The sequence below is a fragment of the Aphidius gifuensis genome, linkage group LG4 (assembly GCF_014905175.1).
Source record: "Aphidius gifuensis isolate YNYX2018 linkage group LG4, ASM1490517v1, whole genome shotgun sequence".
NCBI classification, from domain to species: domain Eukaryota; kingdom Metazoa; phylum Arthropoda; class Insecta; order Hymenoptera; family Braconidae; genus Aphidius; species Aphidius gifuensis.
This window is the reverse complement of record NC_057791.1, coordinates 19,442,966-19,465,274: the sequence shown is the minus strand read 5'-3', so window position 1 is coordinate 19,465,274 and position 22,309 is coordinate 19,442,966. Positions and strand designations below refer to the sequence as shown.

At 27.4% G+C, this 22,309-nt stretch overlaps 1 protein-coding gene across 7 annotated transcripts in view; it reads right to left on the bottom strand.

Moving 5' to 3' along the window:
* LOC122855498 (LIM domain-binding protein 2) overlaps window positions 1–22,309 on the bottom strand; it is a 42,090-nt gene that overhangs the window by 14,960 nt on the left and 4,821 nt on the right. For 4 of the 7 annotated variants that reach the window (XM_044156905.1, XM_044156906.1, XM_044156908.1 and 1 more), the window contains exon 1: window positions 4,842–6,848. The exons of the other annotated variants lie outside the window; for them this stretch is intronic. In XM_044156905.1, coding sequence (XP_044012840.1) covers window positions 4,842–5,713 — 872 coding nt within the window. In that variant the 5' untranslated portion in view covers window positions 5,714–6,848. Of the gene's footprint in view, window positions 1–4,841; window positions 6,849–22,309 lie in introns of those variants that run through there. 7 annotated transcript variants of the gene reach the window in all.

Genomic DNA, 22,309 nt, shown 5'->3' with positions numbered 1-22,309 from the left:
TCTATTACAAAAATTACTAAGCTATACCAAAAATTAAAATAAAATAAATTATAAATTAATTAAACAGCTAATCAAATTATTATCTTGTCAATTTAAATTCTAATAAGAATTAATTTAAATTTCTTTAAAAAAGAAAAACAAAATTAACCAAAAAAAAAAATGCTCCAAAATAACGAAAAATAATTTTCAAAATTGCTTAATAATTAATCCGTCAAATTCATTTTGGTATATAAAATTAATAATTAAAAAAAATGTATTAAAAACCATTGAGGTAAACATATAAAAAGAAAAATTTCTCTTTGAATATGCGAGTAATATAAAATAGAAAATTAAAAGAAAAAAAGATGAAAATAATAAAAAATAAAAATTTGTGAGGAAAATAAATGACTTGCCTACCACGACTAATATAAAATAAAAAATATATATACATATTATATTCATCTTCTATTTTCGTTTTCCAACATTGTATATAAAAACGTAAAAATATATATATATATAGTTGTCGTCGAGACGCGACGGATTTCCGGGCGTCTGTTGAATTTATTTTTTATTTTTTTCAATTTTTTCATTCCCAGATGAATTTATGGGAAAAGTCCTGCTGGATGAATAACCACAAGACTAATATCAATTTGAAAAATAAAAAACGTCAAATATTTATAATTAAATAAATAAAAAAAACATGAATATTTAAATGATAATTGTTACAATGTCAGATATAATATTGTTGATCACATCAAGGTCTCACAATTAAATATATAATGTATAAAAATATATTTTTAAAATATGTTTATTTCATATGTGTTTCTTTCTTCACATCATGTAAATAACAGTCAAAGTCCTCCTACGTTTATTAAATAAATATATATATATATTGTTAATACAAAGTCATATTAAACATATAGTCGGTGCGCAAACGATACTTCTTTTCTCTTTTCCCTCCTCTGGGCTATTCACCACTTTTCACGGTCACGAATTGCAGACCAGATTTCAAGACGAGGATAACGACCGAGTTAAAAACAAGTTAAAATATTGAGACAATATTCAAATGACAAATTTACAGTATTCAAATAAAATTTATGGCTCTTTTTTTTTTTTTTTTTTCAAATAGTATATAAATTTTTACAATAAATAAATAAATAAATAAACGCTGCAGAATTTAAAATATATATGAATGAATTAATTGATAGATATATATTATTTTTCTTCAAATCAAGATGATGTAGTATCAAGTACATAAATGTGAATGAGGATATAGTCACATCTTGAGAATGAGGTCTGAGACTTTTGTTGAAATCGTGACTTGACCATCCAGCCAATGAAGTATGTGACCACCACCACAATATACTCCCATAGGTACATCGAGTATAATAAACATTAAATATATTTTATATATTTATTCAAAACATTTTTTTTTTTATAATTTAAAATGTTCAATTGCAAGTGAGATATTCAAAGTAAAAATGAGAAAAGAATTAACATCGGTTTTAAAAATATTTACCTTGGGCAGCACAAGGTGATATTTTTACCTGATGTATTTTTATAAATAAAAGAAATATATTAATCAGATGTTTGTTGAAGTTTTTTATTTATGAAATAGTGGTATTTGCTTCTATGCTGTATAACGCGAACTTGAATTTAACCGTTCACTCTCTCGTGATTTTCATACTCAACATACACACAAACTATCCTAGTTCGCGGTTGTTTAAACTTTACGATACTTTACGATAGCCAACTATATATTTGCAAACACAAAAACCACCACCCAAAGGCAAATACATACAACAACTGTCAAAGAAAATAAATAAAACAGCAGCTTTTTTTTAAAAAAAATTTTCTGTTTTGAATAAATGCATTTATTTTTTAACTCAGCCTATAAAAATTTAGTAAAAAAAAATTAATTTCACATGTGTCTAATAAATATGACGTTCTATTTTTATACTTTAATATTTAACTAAACTTTGTACTTGATTTAGATTAAAAAAAAAAAATTTCTAAACATTTTTTGTTTATTTAAAGAAAAAGATTAGGAAAAAAAAAAAAAAAAATTGATAAAATATAATTTCTAGCATGAGAAATTGTTGGTAAGTCATATCAAGAATTGAGGTGAGCTGAAGGTGGCAGAGAAGGTGATGTTGTCGAGGAGGGTGGTAGGGAGGTAAGAGAGGTATAAAGAATAAAAATAAATAAAAAAAAGGACAAGAAGCTATGGCGCGACGGGACAGGCAGGAAGGGGACACATTTAGGGAGAGGATAAAAGAGTAAAAAAATAATAAAATAAAGAAGGGAGTAAGGGAGATAAAAAAAGAGGATTCGAGGAGGCGGCCTTGAGAACACGGACCACAGAGAGGCCCCAACGAATGTGTACACCAAGCAAGAAACAACTCCAATGCGAACCAACTGCTGGCTTCACTGGCAAATCACTTGTGGTTCTCAATTTAACAATAAAAAAAAATAAAAATAATTAATTAATTAAAGAAAAAAAAAAAATAAAAAAACAAATCTCTTAATTTAATTAATTTATCCTAATCTATTAAATAAATAAATATAAATTTTAAAAAAAATTAAAATTTATAAAATTATTTCTTCAAAATAAAATTTCAATTATTTATTTATATTGTTTATTTATTATATGATGTTAAATAATTTAAATATTTTTTTTTTTTTGATATTTTTATTTTGTTATATAAATTGTTTAAATATTATTAATAATTTTTTGATTGAGTTGGGAACCTCTGGACCCTCGCAGAGTATACGCGTCGCAGGTAGATCGAATGAATCCCGCGTGTTTTTTTTTATACTGTAAAATATTGTTGTTGTATTGTATATATGAGAGAACACACTTGGTTCTTGGACGAGGTCTGCGAGGTCACGTGCTTCTGCATTCATATACGTGCGTTTCTAATATTATTTTTTGTCGAGAAGAATATTTTTTAAATATGAAAAAAATCAACAGCCAAAATAGACAAAAATATTTCTACTCTGATTGATCAACTAAATCAAAAATATGAAGCTGTTTATTTGGCTTCTTTTTTGGCAATAATATAAAAAATTAATAACCGATATATAAATTAATAATTGATTTATTAAAGCAATGAATACCGAGTAAAATTGTATCATAAATTTGAGTTAATATTGTCGGTGGTTATATGTGGTACTTGATATCTCGGTATATCATCAAAATGACGATAACCCTAACGCGGTTATCGTTAAATTTGTGATAAGAAAAGTATTATGTTGATCCTTGCTAAACTCAACGAAAATTAAAAATATCAATATATATTATTATCAATAAAGTCAACTGTTCAAGTGTCCTTGTTGATCAAATATAAATATTATTTATTTATTATTTATATTCAATGACATATGTTAAATATTAACGAGCTTTTATTTATCATTTAATGACAACCGACAATAACATCAACGACATCAACAACATCAACCATGCGTATGCGTATTATTCGTGGGAATGCACTTCTTCGATGGCCACGAGCCATTGCAAAGCCAAAGCAACGATCTTTCGTTTGGTTGCTTTTATATGTGTTACACACAGGAGAACCCAGACGAACGTGGGAAAAACCAACGAGTCTTATTATTAACGTATTTTTTTTTTTTTATTATTTCTCTTTTGCGATCGGCCCATCAGCAAGATATTATTTTACTTAAACTAATTTTCGTTTTTGTTTCAAAAAGAAGAGGAGAAGAAGGAAACAATAAAAAAAAAACTATTGTTCAAGTTTTTAGAACTTTTTCGATATACGTGCTCAAATCGAATCGAAAAAAATTTATCGATTGAAAAATTTTTTCTTAGAAATTTTGTAACTTTTGTGTTTGGTAAATTGAAATAGTGTGTGTTAAAGTTTTGAGATATTTGGCAAATTCCACCTGTTCTTTTTGGACACCTGCATGATTATTTTTTTACTTTATAGTTTATTTTCTGACATTATGCTTAGGAAGCGTAACTGAGACGATAGTCCCAACAAAAGTTGGTCAAGTTTTTGATTATTTTACAAGTGAAGACTATCTTGGTTGACTTGGACAACAAAAAATGTCATCAATATTATAGAAATTATCATTCCAAAGCAAAAAAAATAAATAAATAAAAAATGAACAAATATATTTGAAAAATAAAAAAAAAAAAAAACATAATAGAGTTGTTGAGCAACTGTGTAAATATGAGGATTTTTAAATAATAAAAAATTTATGAAATTTGATATATATATTTCATATTGAATGAAACAACATTAGTATCACTTTTCAGGAAAAAGTTTCAAATTCCATAACGTTTGCATTAAAATAAAAAAATGAAATTATTATAATAAATTAAATGATAAATCACAAATTATTATTAAAAAAAAAAAAAAAATCACCTGCACTTTAAAATGTGTTTACTGATATATGAACATTGATGCCGGGTAAAACGATCAAGGTTCACCTTATCCAACAGCAGAGAGTGTATATATAAGAGCGATAAGATAACAACTTGCCACCAAAGAATTCAACATTTATAGAGTCTATATATATATATTTCATCGTCACAACAATTCAAAAAAAAACATTTAAATATATATTATTATAAACTCTATTTATTCAATTTAATTTTTAATAAATTTTTAAGGGTAAGTTTGTTATGCATGATCAGCAGGTGCACCTTGCAAACACCTGATGAAAATAAAGAACCACCTGACACTCTAGCATAACGAACAAGTGCGTAATTTTATAAAAAAAAAAAGTTTCTATTGAAATTCGCAAAGAATTAGAGAGAAAGTAACGGAAATAAAAAAAAGTGTGTCTTCCGTTGAAATATGATAATGTTTGTTTTTTTTTCATTTATATTTTTTTACCTGTAATAGGGTGAGCCAAATGGCGAACAGTAGAAAGGATCATTGTGCATATGTGGTTGTCCCGGTACACCAGGTCCTTGGGGATGTGGATGTTGATGTGGTCCCATTGGTGGACCACCTGGTGGACACATACCTGGTCCACCAGGTTGAGGTTGCATACCACCGCCTCCTCCACCACCACCACCACCAGGTCCCATCATACCACCAGGTACTGGTCCACCCATATGAGGACCACCATGATGAGGTGAACCAACCATATGTGGTCCTGGATGATGTGAATGAGGTGATGGACCACCACCACCACCTCCACCTCCGCCACCAGGCATCATATGACCAGGATGAGGTGAACCAACCATCATACCATGTGGTGGCATTGAATGAGGACTAGGTGATGCCCCATTTAAATGTGGGCCTTGTCCACCACCACCTCCACCAAGTGGACCATGAGGACCATGAGGTGTTGGTGGTCCACCATGTGAATGAGTTGGTGTTGTTGCTGGTTGTGGTGGTGGTGGCAAATTTGGTCCATTGGGACCACTTCCCAATGGCGGTAAAGGACCATTTGCCATATTATTTAATTGTGTAAGTGAGGCCGCCGCCGAGGCCATTGCTGCTAATGGATTTTGTACACTATTTGTTATTAATCCTTGATGTGAATTGTTATTATTATTATTATTATTATTTAAATTATGTATATTATTATTATTGCTGCCGGTAAGTTGTGATAATACCGGCGGCAGTGGTGGGGAGCCGGTAGGGCCCCCGAGGCAACGGCCCGATGTAACTTGGCCAGTTGGTCCTGTATTTGATAGTGATATTGGGCCGGAGTGGAGTAGACCACTTGGGGGGCGCTGCGCCACCCTCACCGGCATTACTCCCCCCTCCACGACGTATCCGGTCCCGTCGATATCTCGACGACGACTGGAATTTTATTATTATTATTTTTTTTTTTTCAAATAATTTCTATATGTATATTTTTTTTTTTGCTTTTTGATTTTTGAAAATCCACTTTAATTACATAGGAAAAAAAAAAAAAAAAATTCTGCACTCGATAATTAACTCTATAGCATCCAAAGTGTATTGCTGCACTCCAAGAGCCAATATTTTTTAACAACTATTATTCACTTTTAAGTTGAAAAAAAAAATAAAATAAATATAAAAAACAATCACACAATGTACACAATATTCACTTCATTCATGTATACACTAAACCACTTGTTATCCATTGATTTTGTTGTTGGTTGTTGTTGTTTTTTTTTTTTTTTTCTTTTTTTTATGCATTCGTTGGTGCTTGTTTTATTTGTTTGTCCCTCTTTTTGTATTGTATTTTTATTATTATTATTTTTTGTATTTTTTAAATCCTTTATTTATCCCTCAGTTGATAGTGCGCCAGCTAGGGCAGCACGTGGCCATCAAGTCACTGTCATCATGACGCCCTCCGTCGCGATTTTTACCCTCATCCATATCCCTTATTTTTAATTTCATCCACGACTCCAACATTTAATAATACACAATAACAATAACAGCAATAATAATATCAACAATAAATTAAACTTTTTTAAATGTACAATATTATATCAATCCAATTGTACACTAATATAAAATTAATCAGTCGTAAAGCTCAATATTATTATTGTAAATAAATTAAAAAAATCTCACTAAATTGTATATTTTTAATTTAAAAAAAAATTATATAAATATTTATATAGATATTAACACATTATAAAATCTCAATCAACAATATAAAATTTAAAGTAAAAATAAAAAAAAAAACAATAAATAAATAAACAAAATTGGGAGGGAAAAAAATGATAATTTGAAAAAAAAAAAAATAATAAAAAGTTTAATTCACTTGATGATAATTAAATGCTTAATTAAAATTGATTTAAATATATATTTATAATTATTTTGACAGTAAAAATAATAATAAAGTGTTTATAAATTTTTGAATGAATCAAATATACACAGCTTTTATTAAATACAACTTGATTCCACCGAAGCGGTCGCGTTACTGCGGAATGGCTAACTTTGGCGGCGCTACGATCGAATATTTTCATCTTGCTTCTGTAATATCTTTGTCATACAAACACTGAGACAGAGAGTAAATATATAGATTCAACGATGTAGCTGCTGGTAGTGATGGTGGTGGTGGTGGTGATGGTGATGGCGGGGTGAATTGTCCACAAGGGAAGTAAGGGGGGAAAAGATCAAGGGGGAAATATATTGTCTGAAGGGTGAGCAAGCTAGTATTTTATTTTTTTTTTTCTATTTATTTATTTATATTTTTTTTGCAGTGGTGATGGTAGGGTTTGCCACGTGAGGTGGACTCTCTTCAAGAATCGAATATCTACATGAAGAAGAAGAAGAAGTCTGTAGGGTTGGTTGCGAAACAAGTTAGATTTGTTATTTAAACTTTAACAAATAAACTTTTTTTTTTGTAAAAAAAAATTTTCTTCTTTTTTTCTTCATCAGTTTTCTCAACAGCTTTTTTTTTTTTTTTTTTTGAAATAAGTTTCTCTTTTTAAATATGTTTCCAGATACAATGTCCTTAGTCTTTGGAAGATGCGAAGGTCGATTGATAATGTGACGAAAAAACCGGTTGTAGAATGGAGCAAAGTCACTTTGAATTCTTTGAGATCTCAGCTCATGTATACAAACATTTAAAAAATCTATATAAATATTTTTTTTTTTTGATTATTAAATTTATTTATACTTTGTTGTTTGGGGATGATTTTGATATGTGTACAATTGAGGGGGTTGAAATTGCAGGTTGTCGGTTTGTTCGATCGAATGATTTTCCAGGCTGATGATGATGGTGATGATGATGATGCTGCGCACGATCACAAAATGCTTGGATGGTTTTATCTCGCGAGAATTTTACTCCCGCGGTAAATATATATTCCCAACACCCCCCTACGCATTTTGTCGTTGTCAGCAAGTCTGTCACACACATCATCTACTACAACTACTTGCTCATAAATATAATTATTATATATTTTTGTACATATAACGATTATTGGGAAAAAGAAAAATAAATATTTTCCACTGCATTAATTTCATACAAATCATTTGACTGAATACGACGACGACTACTTAAAATATAAATCATCTTAGACATGTCATATTTTAACCTCAGTAAAAACTATCTATTTCGGAAAATTAATTTAATCAATAAACCAATATCTAATGGCATCGAAAAAAACTTTGTTGATGAATCAATATGAAAATTTTTGGAGAATAAAATATATTATTTGACAGAAATAAATAAAATTGGGTGAAAATCACATATTAAATCAATGAAGTGCCTTCAATTTAACAAACGATAAGTCTCAAAAGCGTAAAATGGTCCACTCAATCTTCAATAGACCAGCCACCATCACCACCAGCATCGACCATCGACCACGTCTTCCTGGAATTTCATTTTTTCTTCTACCTTTATGTCTTTTTTTCTTTTTATTTTCTTTTGACAGAGAAAGGGAGTGCTTGCCACCAGGTATACATATACTTTTATATATCTTTTTCTATTTATTTTTTTTTACTATTATTATTTCTTCTTTTTTTTTTTTTTTAATTTCATTCCCCCCTTGCTCTTGCACACCGCGCTGAAGAGAAGAAGAACGGTACCAGCAATAACGAGGTCTTAACCGCGACCTAAGACGTCCCAGGTAAAATACCTATGCATACTATTTTAACAACTTTTAAATTTTCAAATATATTATTCCATAAATAATAAATATAAATAAATAAACCGGTAATTAATTTGTTTATAAAATAATTAATAATTAATTGCTGAAATATCGATTTTTAATTTTATAAAAAAAATGTATTTCTTTTGATTTATTGAAGGGCTGTTATTGATTATATTAATTGTAAATTTATAAATTAATATAAACAAGTATTTAATAATTAAATAATACAATGATAAATTTATTTTTTTGATTAACAAAAAAAAATAATTGAATTTTACATTCCAGATTTGGGATAGTTGATGATAAATTATAAAATTAATTTCAAACTAAATTAAATAATTACGTAAGGTTTGAGATATATATTTTTTTTTCATTTGTAAATTGTTTAAATCGGTATGTTATAATTTAGTTTTTTTTTTTAAAAAAATGATGATCACGTACAACCTTTTGTCGAAGGCGACAGATTTGCCGCGCGTTCATCAGCAGCCGGTTTAACCATAGCACATATACCAAGAATTTACAGTTTGTATAGATCTGTTCTTCTTCTGCGACACTAGAGCGACCGCCCCCATATTCTCTCTCCACCATAAGAAAAAAAAAAAAATATTCATCTTCAGGTAGACATATCTATAATATTACAGTCCCTCTTATTTATTTTTTATATTTTTCATTCCACTTGTCTATAACACTGCGTCATAGTCCAACCTGATTCTCATTTACTTGTAAACTAAATCAACAGACCAACAAAGAAATTCACCCTCAAATATCTCAGCTTTATCATCGACCAATAAATTATCAAGTCTAAAATAAATATTTTATATTTATATATCAATGACAATGACACTAAAAGAGGCTGACTATGTTAAAAGTGGACCTATTGTAATCACTCAGTTTATAAAGTTATAAACTTTCACAGATAAACAACAGGACATCATTAAACATTAAATACATAAAATTTTTTTTTTATACATTGTAAAAACAAGTAGAGCCTTTGTAAGGTGGTAGCAATGACAGCAAGTCATCATACATTAATAAAAAAAAAAATTAATAGAAAATAAATATAAATAAAAAGAATTTATTTATTAAAAAGAAAATAATGTCTTAAATAAAAGTAGGTCGAAAGGGAAAGCAGTTAGAAATGTCTAATTTTTTATTTATTTGCAATTAATTTATAAACCCTCTTTAATTAAAAATTAAATAAAAAATCTACAATAATTATAGAAAAAAGAAAAATAAATTTGTCATAAAATTTGAATAAACATGAGGGTGGTGGGAGAGTTTATAAGAACAATTATAGTCAAAAAAAAAAAAAAATGATGATTAAAGTCACAGTTGAGTGATCTGCAACAAATGTATAAATATTTGTGTGTGTATTATGTATGTGTGTGTGTGATTTCGGTCACGCCGTCCGACTGTACATTGACCTCAACAACGCCAGTAGAAGAAAACCATTTACTCTGCGTTCTTTCTCTCACAAAGTATGTGTATTTTGTATATATATATATTTATACAAGTAACACACAAGTATGTGTATTTCTTTTATTTTTATATATATATATTTATTTTTTTTAGCTGTTTTCTCTTCTTTCGATTGAAGCCACCATGTCCCTCTCTCGCAATGAGGGCCCTCAGGCTGCGCCCAAAGAATAATCACTGAGTGACTTCAATCTTCATATTCAGACCCAATTTTCAATACTCAATTTTTTAACTATTTTTTTTATAATATATATCATCAATATGTTAATTAGTTAAATTTTTTTTATAGTTTTTGATTTTGTAAAATAATAAAATTTGGAAATTTATATTCACATAAATAATTGTGGTTTTTTTTGAATTTTTAAATTAGATGATTTAGGAACATAATAATCAAGTTATCTTGTTTCATGGTTAATTATGTAAAACGTCAAAATAATTATTAAAATATTATTTACAAATTGAGAATATTTTTAATTTGTTTTTTTTTTTTTTTTTTGTAATTTTTGCAGCTTCTTTTTTGGAGGACACAAAAAACACTTGATGGAAGTCAAACAGGTTAAGTGGTGAAGACACGCTAGAGGTATCGGGTGACTGATATGCTTAGTGGTTAGTGTCAAACACCTCTTAAGGAAAACTTTCCCTCCCTCACTATCAGCCCTTTTTTTTATCATTTTTTTTTTTTTTTTAATATATTTACATTCAAAGTTGCTCTTCATATGATAAAAAAAAGAAGAAAAGTTTTTTTGAAAATTTGATTTAGGTCAACAAGTATTCAACCCTTAAAAAATATACATATAATTATTTTAAAAAGAACAATTCATCAAATTATTAAAAAAAAAATAATAATAATCACTATTAAATTTATAGCAGGTCATTAAATCATTGTACGATGTAAATAAATAAAATAAAACACAAGATTTGGCCCATCATCAAACAGAGATATTAAAAAAACACTGACACAAAGTACTAAGAAAGAAAAAAAAAAAAAAAAAAAACAGGAATAAGACAAATTCACTTGGTAGAAAGGAACCATTAATCTGATGTGTCGTCACCACGTACGTGCGGTTTCCGATTATCTTCTTATCTCATCCACGAGTCTCCCGGGAAATTGTCAAAAAATATACTATTTATTTATTTATATTGTTAAGTATTTATTAAATATCAAATGACAAATTACAACTAAAAATAAAATACCTTTAAAATGATAAATATTGACGCGTGTATAATTTTTGTATAATATATTAATAAATAAATAGATAAATAAATAAATACACGTGTTAAAATTTCACGCTACTTTAAGACATGGATTTATTAAATGTGCAAATGCGTAACTAAGTTGTTGATAAATTAATTTTTTTTTTTGTAAATAAAATAGATAAATAGTCAAGTATATTATTGCAATTTGAAAATTAATATTATTGATAATTATAATTGATTTATTAATTACAAATTTATTTATTTATTCATTTGCAATTGTCAATTTTTTTCGGTGAAAATTTTTTTGTTTTTCTACCCCTAAATACCATGTTATTAATCATAAAGTTGGGTTGTAATGAAATTACTAACTTGTCTTGAAATAGAAACGAAAGAAAAAAGAGCTTTAAATAAATAACATCGCAACAATGTCGTCGTAACTGGCGCCAAAGTATTGTGTTTTTGCGTCGCGACGCAGGGAGTAACGTTAAACACGACTGAGACATGGCACTTAATGCGTGTGACTCGACGACAAATCTTAATTAACAAAAAATAATTTATAAAATAAAAAAACAAGCCAAATTAAGACAACATAAAACAAGTAGAAATTTTAGTATTGGTCAGACATGACACTCTGTGCGTTGATGATAAATCGTTATCGAAAAAAATTAATTTTGTTTTTTTTTTTTTTAAATGCAAATGATTAAAATTAAATCAGTAGAAAAATCGATATTGGTCAGACATAATAATTTTTTAAAAAAGTAGAAAATTCAGTAATGGTCAGACGTAAATAATAAAAATATAAAAAATTTATAAATATTATAATTGTTAAACTATTTTTCGAAATAATTTAATTTTTAATTTTATCTGTAATTATAAAGCATGAATTTTGAAGACAATGCTTTTTTTTAAATTCGTTTTTGAGTCAAATAGACAAATGACAAGATACTATTTGTATAAAAAATATATTGAATCGTAAAAAAAAATAAAAATAAAATATCAAACTTTGCCTACCGATCAAACACAGCTATAATCCTGTTATTTATTCGTTTTTTTTATAACTGTTGCTCAAAAAAAAAAAATAACCATAATAATCCAGTACGATTTGAAGTCGTAAATGTATCAATTATCCAAGAGCCATATACGCTAAAATCCCCAACGATGTGTACAAATCATTTTCATGTCGCTACACTGACATTCCGTTCACGTTCTCACCATGAATAATAAATACATCTCGCGAATTTTGGTTACCAGGTCACGGGGTATTTTTTTATTTCCATAATTTTCAAAATCTCAATAGAAAAAAGAAAAACCTTTTAAATTAAATCATTCAACATTATATCATTGAAAAAAAAAAAACAACAAATAAATAAATAAATAAAAACAAAAATGCAAATACCAAATAAATTTTAAATTTAAAATTCAGATAATTATATATTGTTGTTGTTGATAAGGGATGAAATATCATATGACGTATGTAAAATAATAAAAATAATTATAATAATTAAAATAATATAATATTGTTTGAGAGTCACTGGCTGCGCTCGTCCGGGCTGAAGTTAGAGGGATGATGATGATGATGGTAGTGGTGGTGGTGGTGTGCGCGAATGAGGGTGGCAGCAACACGGGAGTTGAAAGAGGAAAAAGAGGAGTAGGAAGAGGAGGATACAGTACAGAGAGAGGGTGAAGTTGGTGCCAGGGTAGGTTTTGATCAATATCTCGCCCTCCCTCTTCTCATACCAACTTCATACAACCACCCTTCGCGGTGGAAACACCATGTCCTCTTTCTCTTACTCTCTCTCTCTCACTCCCTCTTTCTCATCCTCTCTTTATTTACCACCCATAAAATCACCCAACCACCATGAATAACCAAAACTATATATGTATATATATGTACAGAGAGTTGAGTCCACTGATGTACAAATGAAATACACCAAAAGGAAACCATATGATCAAACTATACGAGGATTTGCTATTTATTAAATCCATTCATATTTTTTTTTTTTAAATATATTTTTTTAAAATAATCACCATTGACTATTTAAACACGGGTCAATATACTCTTGTATAATATTTTTATAATTTTATCAACTAGCTTTAATTGCATTTTTAATTTATCATTTTAAATTATTGTTTTAATTTATTTTAATATTTATTTGTAAATTAAAAAATCATCAAAATATCATCAAATTGTAATTGATTTTTTTTTAAATTTATTACAGCTAAATATTTAAATAAAATGTCAAAAAATTTACTTGACAAACCAACAAAAGAAGAGATTATTTAATTTTTTTTTTAATCTATCAAAGTATATAATCAAATTTAAAATGAATTAAAAAATAAAATTGAAGCAAAAAAAATATATACATCAAGTGTAGATAGATTGATCAATATATAAATAGATAAATAATGAAACTTGTTTATAATCATTTGTCAACGAGCAGCTGTTAGAAAAAAACAACAACAAATTGAAAAGAAGAAAATGAAAAAAAAACCAACATGCAATATGTATTAAAAAAAAAAATAAAATTAATATATTTAATTATTTTGTAAATAAATAATTTGCTGTATAATATTTTGATTGCTATTTATCAATCAATATATATTTGTTTATTTAATATTTGAATATAATTTTTAATATATATATAAAATAGTGAATAAGAGTGATCTATCGCTTTAAGCCGCAGGTTCTTTCGCGGCTACGCCGTTGCTACTCAGAATTCCAGTTTTCCCCACTGCGTCATCACCACCACCACCCACCCCCCACCTACCTTCCTTATTTTCTCTCTTAAATTCTCTCTCTCTATCTCTTTCTCTCTGTCATATTTCTCCCCTCCATTTTGAAAACTTGCCACCATCATAGCAACTACATTTGAAAAAAATATTTCCCCTTATCGTTTCTACCAACATTGGAACCTGTTCTCAACGATGAGACTTGAGCTATGCTCACTCGCTCATCGACTACACACTTCTCGTAATACTTCAGTTTCTATTATTTTTTATTTTTTCAAAAAAAAAACTTTTTCATTTTTTATTTTACAATTATATTCATGAAGAAAAAAAAAAAATGTATTTATGTCTATAGCGCCTTCATTTCTCATGATACCTTCAAACAGTTTTTTCAAATAATCTTCAGATTGAAAGAAAAATCATCTAGATGGCGCTGTTTATATTTTTTTGTTGGCGGGAGAGAAGGGAATTTTATTTCACGCGATGCCATTGTTCACAGCCGCGTGTTTCTACCATGTATATAATTTTTTTTTTCCTCCTCTTCTTCTTCAACTTCATCTCGACATGCTAGCCACCCCCCTCCCACTATAGCGGAAAGAAGGAAGCCTTCGTCACTTCTCCCGCATTCTTGAGTTGATTTTTCTTTTTCATCTTTCTCTTCATTACATGACCGTTTTTTTTATTTTAAATTATTTTTTTTCATTTGAAGTGGAAATGCTTCTCCCGGTTTATTCGTTAGCAAACAGCTTCAATAAAAAATACTTGATAAAAACATAAAAATAAAATTACTTATTTTATTTTTAATTATTTTTTATTTATTTATAATGAGCATAAAAAAATTAGCTTGCTTGATTGTAAATATAAATGAAAAAATAAAAAAAAAAAAAAATTGCGATGAAGTGGAGGTTTGTTTCAGTTTGACGTCAATGAAGACAAAAGTGTGGATAAAAATGAGATGGGCATAAGATACAGGGTAGTTTGTATGGTTTTGGATGTGTACAACCTGCATGTGTTGGTACAAGTGGATGGAAAGGTAAAAGTAGAAACACAACCAAGGTGGCAGGCCTACATTTCAAATACTGGGCTTCTCTCTTTTACCTCCCGTAACCCCCCCGCGTACTCGCCGTATATTTTTTTTTTTTCTTCAACGCCTCTTTGACTTGGTTTTTTTTTACTCATTTTCCCTCTGCATTTCTTGTTCTTCACTCCTTTTGTTCTATCCACTTTTATTTTATTTTTTTATATTATTTTTATCCTTTTTTTTGTTCTTATTTTAGTTGAGTTTATTCGTCTTCGTTTCGCTCTCGGGTCTTTTACGTTCCCTCGGCTATTATTCCACCGGTTCGTCGGGAGTATAACTTTTATTTTTTTTTATCATCTTTTTTGCCTTCTTTGGCGTTATTTTCATTCCTTTTGCATGCGTATATATATATATATTTTTTTTTCGCCCTTCGACAACTGCCGCGCGTCGATTCTTTCGCCCTGAAAGACGGCTTTTTTTTTTTTTTTTTAATGAAGAACCACACGATGAGACTTTATGGATACATGAAATTGTCGAAGACGTTAAACAATGAACCCTATTGTTTAAGATTTTATTCGAGGAATAAATATTTTTATATCATTTTAATATCGAGATAAATAATTAGCAGAAAATTCAGTACTAGTCAAATGAAAAAAAAAAACAAGAAAATTAGCAGAAAATTTTGTATTGATAAGACAAATGTTTTTCAGCGAAGTTCAGTTAATTGCTTTTAATTAATGATATTCATGACTTTAAAAATAAATGAAATAATTATTAAATAAAAAGAATCATTTTTTTTTTGAATTGTTTACTTTATTTTTTAAGGATTATTCGAGTTATAGAAAGGCCCCCGGCGATGCTAGGAGGTTATCTTACATAGTTGAGGGACGAAGAACTGGACAAACCAGATTGCAGAACATAGAGCTCACGGGAGTTAACAACAAAAAAAAAATACCTACTGAGGATATATATAAAAAAAAAATTAAATAAATCGCAGCAAAAAAAAAAGGAGGGAGAGAGAGAAAAAGAGAAGGCGAGAGGAAGGAAACAACCAAACGAAACCTGGAATCATCGAGTGTTGTTTCTTCTTCATCACTCAGCATCTTTTTCTTTTAAAAAAATCATGTGAATTATAATTTTTTTCTTCCTATTTTGTTAATAACAAATGCTAGTGTGTGCATGCACTCGAGCAAGTGTCTATATATTTTTAAAAAATGCAAAAATCATCGATCATCATCACGCAAACTCTACAATTTTCCATCAACAACAGCAGCAGCATCATCATCATGATCCTACTTGAAATCACAATTTTATTTCATCCTTGTATTTCTCGTAATAATACCAAGAGAATATTAAATATTTTTAAAAATTTTTATACATAATCATAATGATAAAATAAATAAAAAGTAATACGATACTTTTACCATCTTTTTTTTTATAATAAAAATGCATAAAGTCTAATTTACAAAGATCAAAGCGCATGGTACCATCAAAGTCCACGATAAAATCATCATCATATTTAAAAAAAAAAAAAAAATTATTTTTTGTAAAATAATAAATTTAATATATTAATCTTTGTACAGACCAAAAAAAAAAATATTATTTATTTTTCATTCAGGTTAAATTAAAAACGAAAAAAAAAATATTAATTAATTTTAAAAAATAATAACTATTGATGTAATTGAGAATTATGAAGGGTTTCTATTTACCCCTGTGTGTAAAGGGTAAACTAAAGCTACATGTATAATCAAAGAAATAAAAAAAAAAAAAAAAAAATTTAAAGCAAAGAAAGTTTAAAGTCAAAGTATATATATCGTTGAGACTTCGAGAGATGCTGAAATTTTGTGATTTTTATTTTTACCCCTGTTCATTTCATCGAGCTCATCCGGAAAGTTCTCCCTTGCTTCTTAAAAAATAAGAGATTTTTTTTTTGTTTTTTATTTTGAAATATAAAAAAAAAAGAAAAGAAAATGAGGGGAGAAAGGGCAATGAGAACATCCCCTTTAACCGGTGGATTGAATTTTTCCCCGACGCAGAGCTCATGGTACTGGATGCGCAAGTGCCTCTCCCTCGTATTTTTCATCCCTCCAACCAACCCACGCCTGGCAAATGTTCTCCTGTTTAAACCCCACTTTACCACCCACACTGCAACCCCATATTTTCCAAAAGGGACAATTATTTTACTTTCATTGTTGAGGGTTGCCCGTGGCAACTGTTAGTCCCCAAGGGTAAAAATATATCATCACGAATGAAATGAAATTGTCCACATTGTGTATACAATGGGGTGGCTTGAAAAAAAATTTAGGGTGGTGGGTGAAAGGAGCGCTTGAAAAAACAAAAAAAAAAAATGAAAATGAGGATAAAAAAAAAGCAAAGAAAGAAAAAAAAAATGAAACGTAGAGTAGAAGAAAGAAAATGAAAAAAAAAAAATAGAAAAACAAAAAAAAATAAAATAAAAATAAACAGGAAAGGAAGTGGAAATAAGGGGGAATGAGTTGTAGGGTTGAAGAGTGTAAAAATAAAAAGCGGATACTAGAAGAAAATTTTCTTTTTTTTTATTTATTTGTTTTTTATATATATATATTTTTTTTGTCTGTATTTTGCAAAACACGTCCGAGAAAACTAGAAATCTTTGACACATGAATTATTCATTTATGAATGGGGGTAGAAATAAAAGAGATAATTTTCCACATGATGAGATTTTTATATCATCATCATTGACATCATCATACAGTTGATTTAAAAATTAAATAAGCATCATTTGTTTAAATTTTCTAATCAATTTTATAATAATTATCTATTAAAAAATCATTTTAACCCTTTGATTACAACACCCTTGTTTTGTTCCGCCCCCGATTAACTGTCTCTTTACAAGAATTAAAATCCCTACCATATATTTATTAAGCCCAAACAAATTACAAGCCTTAATTTAATTCCAATAACAAAAACAAAATTGTCTGACCATTAAATACCTTAACCACTTTGTCTGTCTGTCTGTAATCTGTATATTATCTTAATGTTTTTTTTTTATAAAAAATCAAATTTACTAATTAACTACTAAATTTTGATTTCACCATAAGAAAAAAAATATAAATATTATAAATTATTTAAATAAATATTTTTTCATGATAAAATTCATTTTTTTTCATGTTTTAAATTTATATATCATCAGAGAGACAAACACAACTATGCAATACCATCAAATTGTACATACAAAATTTCGATCGTACTAGCTGTACATACATATGTACAAAACGTAAATATTTCTATGTAAAAAAAAAATATAAATAAACATACCCTTTTATAAAAAAACCAAAAAAAAAAAAATACACTTTTTCATCTGTGTGTGTGTATATTTATTTATATATTTTAAAAAATATATGAAAAAAAAATACATGTATAAAATGTATATATAACGAGCTCTATGTACTTGGTACATGTATGAAATTATGTACAGATGTATATATGCGATTTTAACATGTACAAGTGACTATGTAAAATTTTGTATATATACATGAAAATTTTCGTATGTATACATAGCTTTCCCAGGGTCGAATGATCAGCTATAAACTGACTCAGCTGCAATATTATTGTCCATGCTAACCTTAACAGTCTCAATGTATTTTATATATTTTGCAAATATATATACACACACATATACATTTTAAACCATATCGCAAAATTACATATATATGTGTTATGTTCAGACAGAGAGATGAGGAGACGTGGAAACTATCGTCTCATTTTTATTTTTTTTATCTTTTGCCATTTGCTCGAATCTTCTATACGCTTTTATTATATTTTTTTTTTTTTTTGCTATATAATTTTGTTTTTTTTATTTTATATAAATTTTTCGTTTGAGCTTGATAAGAATAAGTTGATGGGTTTTTTTTTTAAATTATCTAACTCGAGTGTAATTAGCTGCAGTTGTTGCTTTTTTTCTTTGGTTGGAAATGGACAGTTGTTTGAGGAAATAAATAAGATGCAACAGGCAGTTTGAATCAATTTTTTTAGAGGTTTATATATTTATAAAAAAAAAAACGATTTATCAAGCTTAATTTCATCTTTATGTGATGTAGAGAATTTTTTTTTTTCGGAGGATACATGTGGACTATTGAGTCAACAATTTTTAGTCGGGGTGATAAATAACTAAACTTTTGGCAAGAAAGGAGAATTTTTTGACGTTTTTTATTTTTATTGGGAGTTTAGTTTTGAATTGTTGTTTAGAAATATCAATTTGGTTTTTATGGAGTATCATTTTTGTATATGGGGAAGAAGACATTGAAGAATAATGTAATTTAAAAAAAATAAATTATAACTATAACTGGAAAAATAATGGAATTCTTGTTAATTAATTAGAAAAAAAATAATTACAATTTTAAAAAGGTTTAATTTAATTTAAAACGACATGAAAATCCTTCATGTAATTTTTTTTTTTTTTGTTAAATCGAGTTGTTTCAATTTACTGTTAATTATTTTGTGGTTTTAATTGTTTTTTGTATTTTTTTTTAAGTTTTAAAAAACGACTGGTCAAAAGTTTACAAAAATTTTGTTATTTTATCGTGACACTTTTTTTATTTTCATGCCTAGACACTTTGTGGGACATTTTATAGAATTTATTTGCTGCCATTTGGAAAAAGCATTGGGACTATAAATTTCAGGTCAACACATATATGTACAGAATTTTTCTGTATTTCGCAAAATACGAGGGTGGAAAAAAATAATAGAAAAATTAAAAAAAAAATAATAATAGATATATATTCTATATTTTGTTCAAGATGAATAAAGGGTAGAAAAAAAAAAAATGTAATTAAAGAAAGATCGTCAAAGAGTAAATTAAAAAGACAAAATTGTAGAAATCAAAAAGCTGCTTTTTATTTTTGTCTTTCGACCATCAAACGAGCTTTTTAGTTGAAAAAAAAAAAATATATTTTAAGCAAAAAAACAACCCTTTTATTCTACTTTTAGTGCTGTCTCTTTCTCTCGACTGAATTTTTCTAAAATCATTAAAAAACATTTCTAATTTTTATAAAAAACTTTTTGCCTATTTGTCTAGATGTTTTGCGCACCAAGTTGCATTATTCTTTTTCATTTTAAGTGAAAAAAAATTATATTTAATAAAGCTTTAAGGGTGGGTATGTCGGGGGAGTAAAAAAAAAAAAAAGTAGATGCACAATACGAAGGTCACAAAGAGGACGCACACAAAAGCCCTGGAAAATTTACAGACAAGCTCGACGAGATATAGTCGAAAAAAATAAAATACCTAGATAAAAGATAAAACAAAAAAATAAAAATAATATGATTATCTTTATGAAAAAAATATCTTTTGATAATAATCGTTTAAAAAAATTTGGTAGCCTAAAAATAAAACTAGTATAAATTTAATTTCTTCAAATAATAATTAATTTAATAAATAGTTTGAAAATAAAATACAATTGATCAAAAAATCAACTATGAAAATTTTACTTTATATTAATAAAAAAGCTATTCAATAAAATATTTTGTTGACACATTATTCAATAGATTAAAAGTACATCTAGCATAAAAAAATATGATGATTAATTGTTGTTAAAATAAAGATGAATAAAAAAGGAAAAAAAAATTAAATTGCATAAGGGGATGGAAATACAAACAGCCTAAAATGTATTTATAAAATTTAAAAAAAATTGAGCTATCAAAAAAAAAGAATAAAGTGATGATCGGTATGCTAAAAGCCAACGAGTACATGTGAATGATAATCCTTGATTAATTGAAAGCTTTGTCGACTTTAATACCTTTTGTACAAAAAAAATAAAATAAAATAAAATCCTTTTCCCAAAAAAAAACTAAATTCTTTTCACCAAAAAAAAAAAAATTCTCAAGTAAAAAAAAAATCATCACAAGCAACAACAAAACAATAATTTATAATAAAAAAAAAATATTTATAAATAAAAAGAAATATAATTTTAATTAAATATTATATTAAAAAAATTAACCATAAAAAATTATAATGAAAAATAAATAGTAAAAATATTTTATGTATATATATTGAAATAAAATTAAAAAAAAAAAAAAAAAAAATGACGTAATAATTGTAGAAAGATAAATCGTAATCTCATATGGCCTATTTAATTTTTTTATTTATATTTATTTTTACTTGACATACTCAGCAAAAAAATAATGAGAACAGAGAGAATTATGATAAAAAAAAAATAATAAAAACATAAGAGTTAAAAAATAATAACGAAGGCTATCAGTTTATCGATAAGAATTTATTGGTTATATATATTGTGTATATTGAATGACGATTACAAGAGAAGCAAAGAAAAAAAAAAAAACTTAAACATTTGATCGAGTTATGAACAAAAGGTGATGGTTTTCACGAAACTTTGAACAAATGGGAAGTGGTTTTCTTCTACAGGTGGTCGTGTCATGAGCTAACCTTACATACCACTGAAGAAACAGGATTTAATAGGGGGCTGAGGCTAGGGGTTATGCTACTAGCTTGACCACATCTTTCAAGATTAACAACAGCATATGATATAAAAAAAATATAAGCCCATAAAATTCATTTGTTATTAGATAAAAACCAAACAACATGAAAATCATATTTTTAATATTTTTTTAAAGTTTCAAGCTATTTCTTTTATTAATTATTAATTTATATTTAAACAACTACGACAATTCTTTAAATTAAAAAATAATTTAATAAATGTAATAGATTATATGCAAAAAAAAAAAAAAAAAATATAGAAAATTTAATTTGCGCAAGCTCTGTTGCAATGAAAAAGTTTACTGGGATGCTGGAAGGCATGATGGTTGTCATGGCGACACGTGACTACACCCCTTTTACCCCCCTGTATATACATTCAATTTAATTATTTGAAAAAGCCTCGCCTCTATCATCAAGAAGCTTCAGTAAAATGAAAAATTATTTTTTGCATTTCATTATAAAAAGAATTTAAAAAAAAAAAAAAACAATAATTTATAAAAAGAAATTTTAAAATAATAAACTTGTTGACAAGGGGTTAATATTACAAAGCCAAAAATACGTATATATCAGTTGGTTCAAATTAACTTCCAATGAAAAAAAAGGGCGGGAAAAACAGGTACATATTTAAAAACCAAATAAAGATCGATCTTGTTTTTTTTTTTTTTCAACAATGTAATGAAATAATTATTAACAAGGGTCATTGTGACTTGTCGCATATAAAAATAGAGTGGGGTAAGTGTATATAAATAAAATTAAAGGTTACTGGTTCATTGTCCATCGACCAATTAACCCACTTAAAAATATACTCAAATATATTTTAGTAAAAAAAAAAACAATCAAGTTGTTTTCTGCAAGTATTTATGTAAAGACACACAATAAAAAGGAT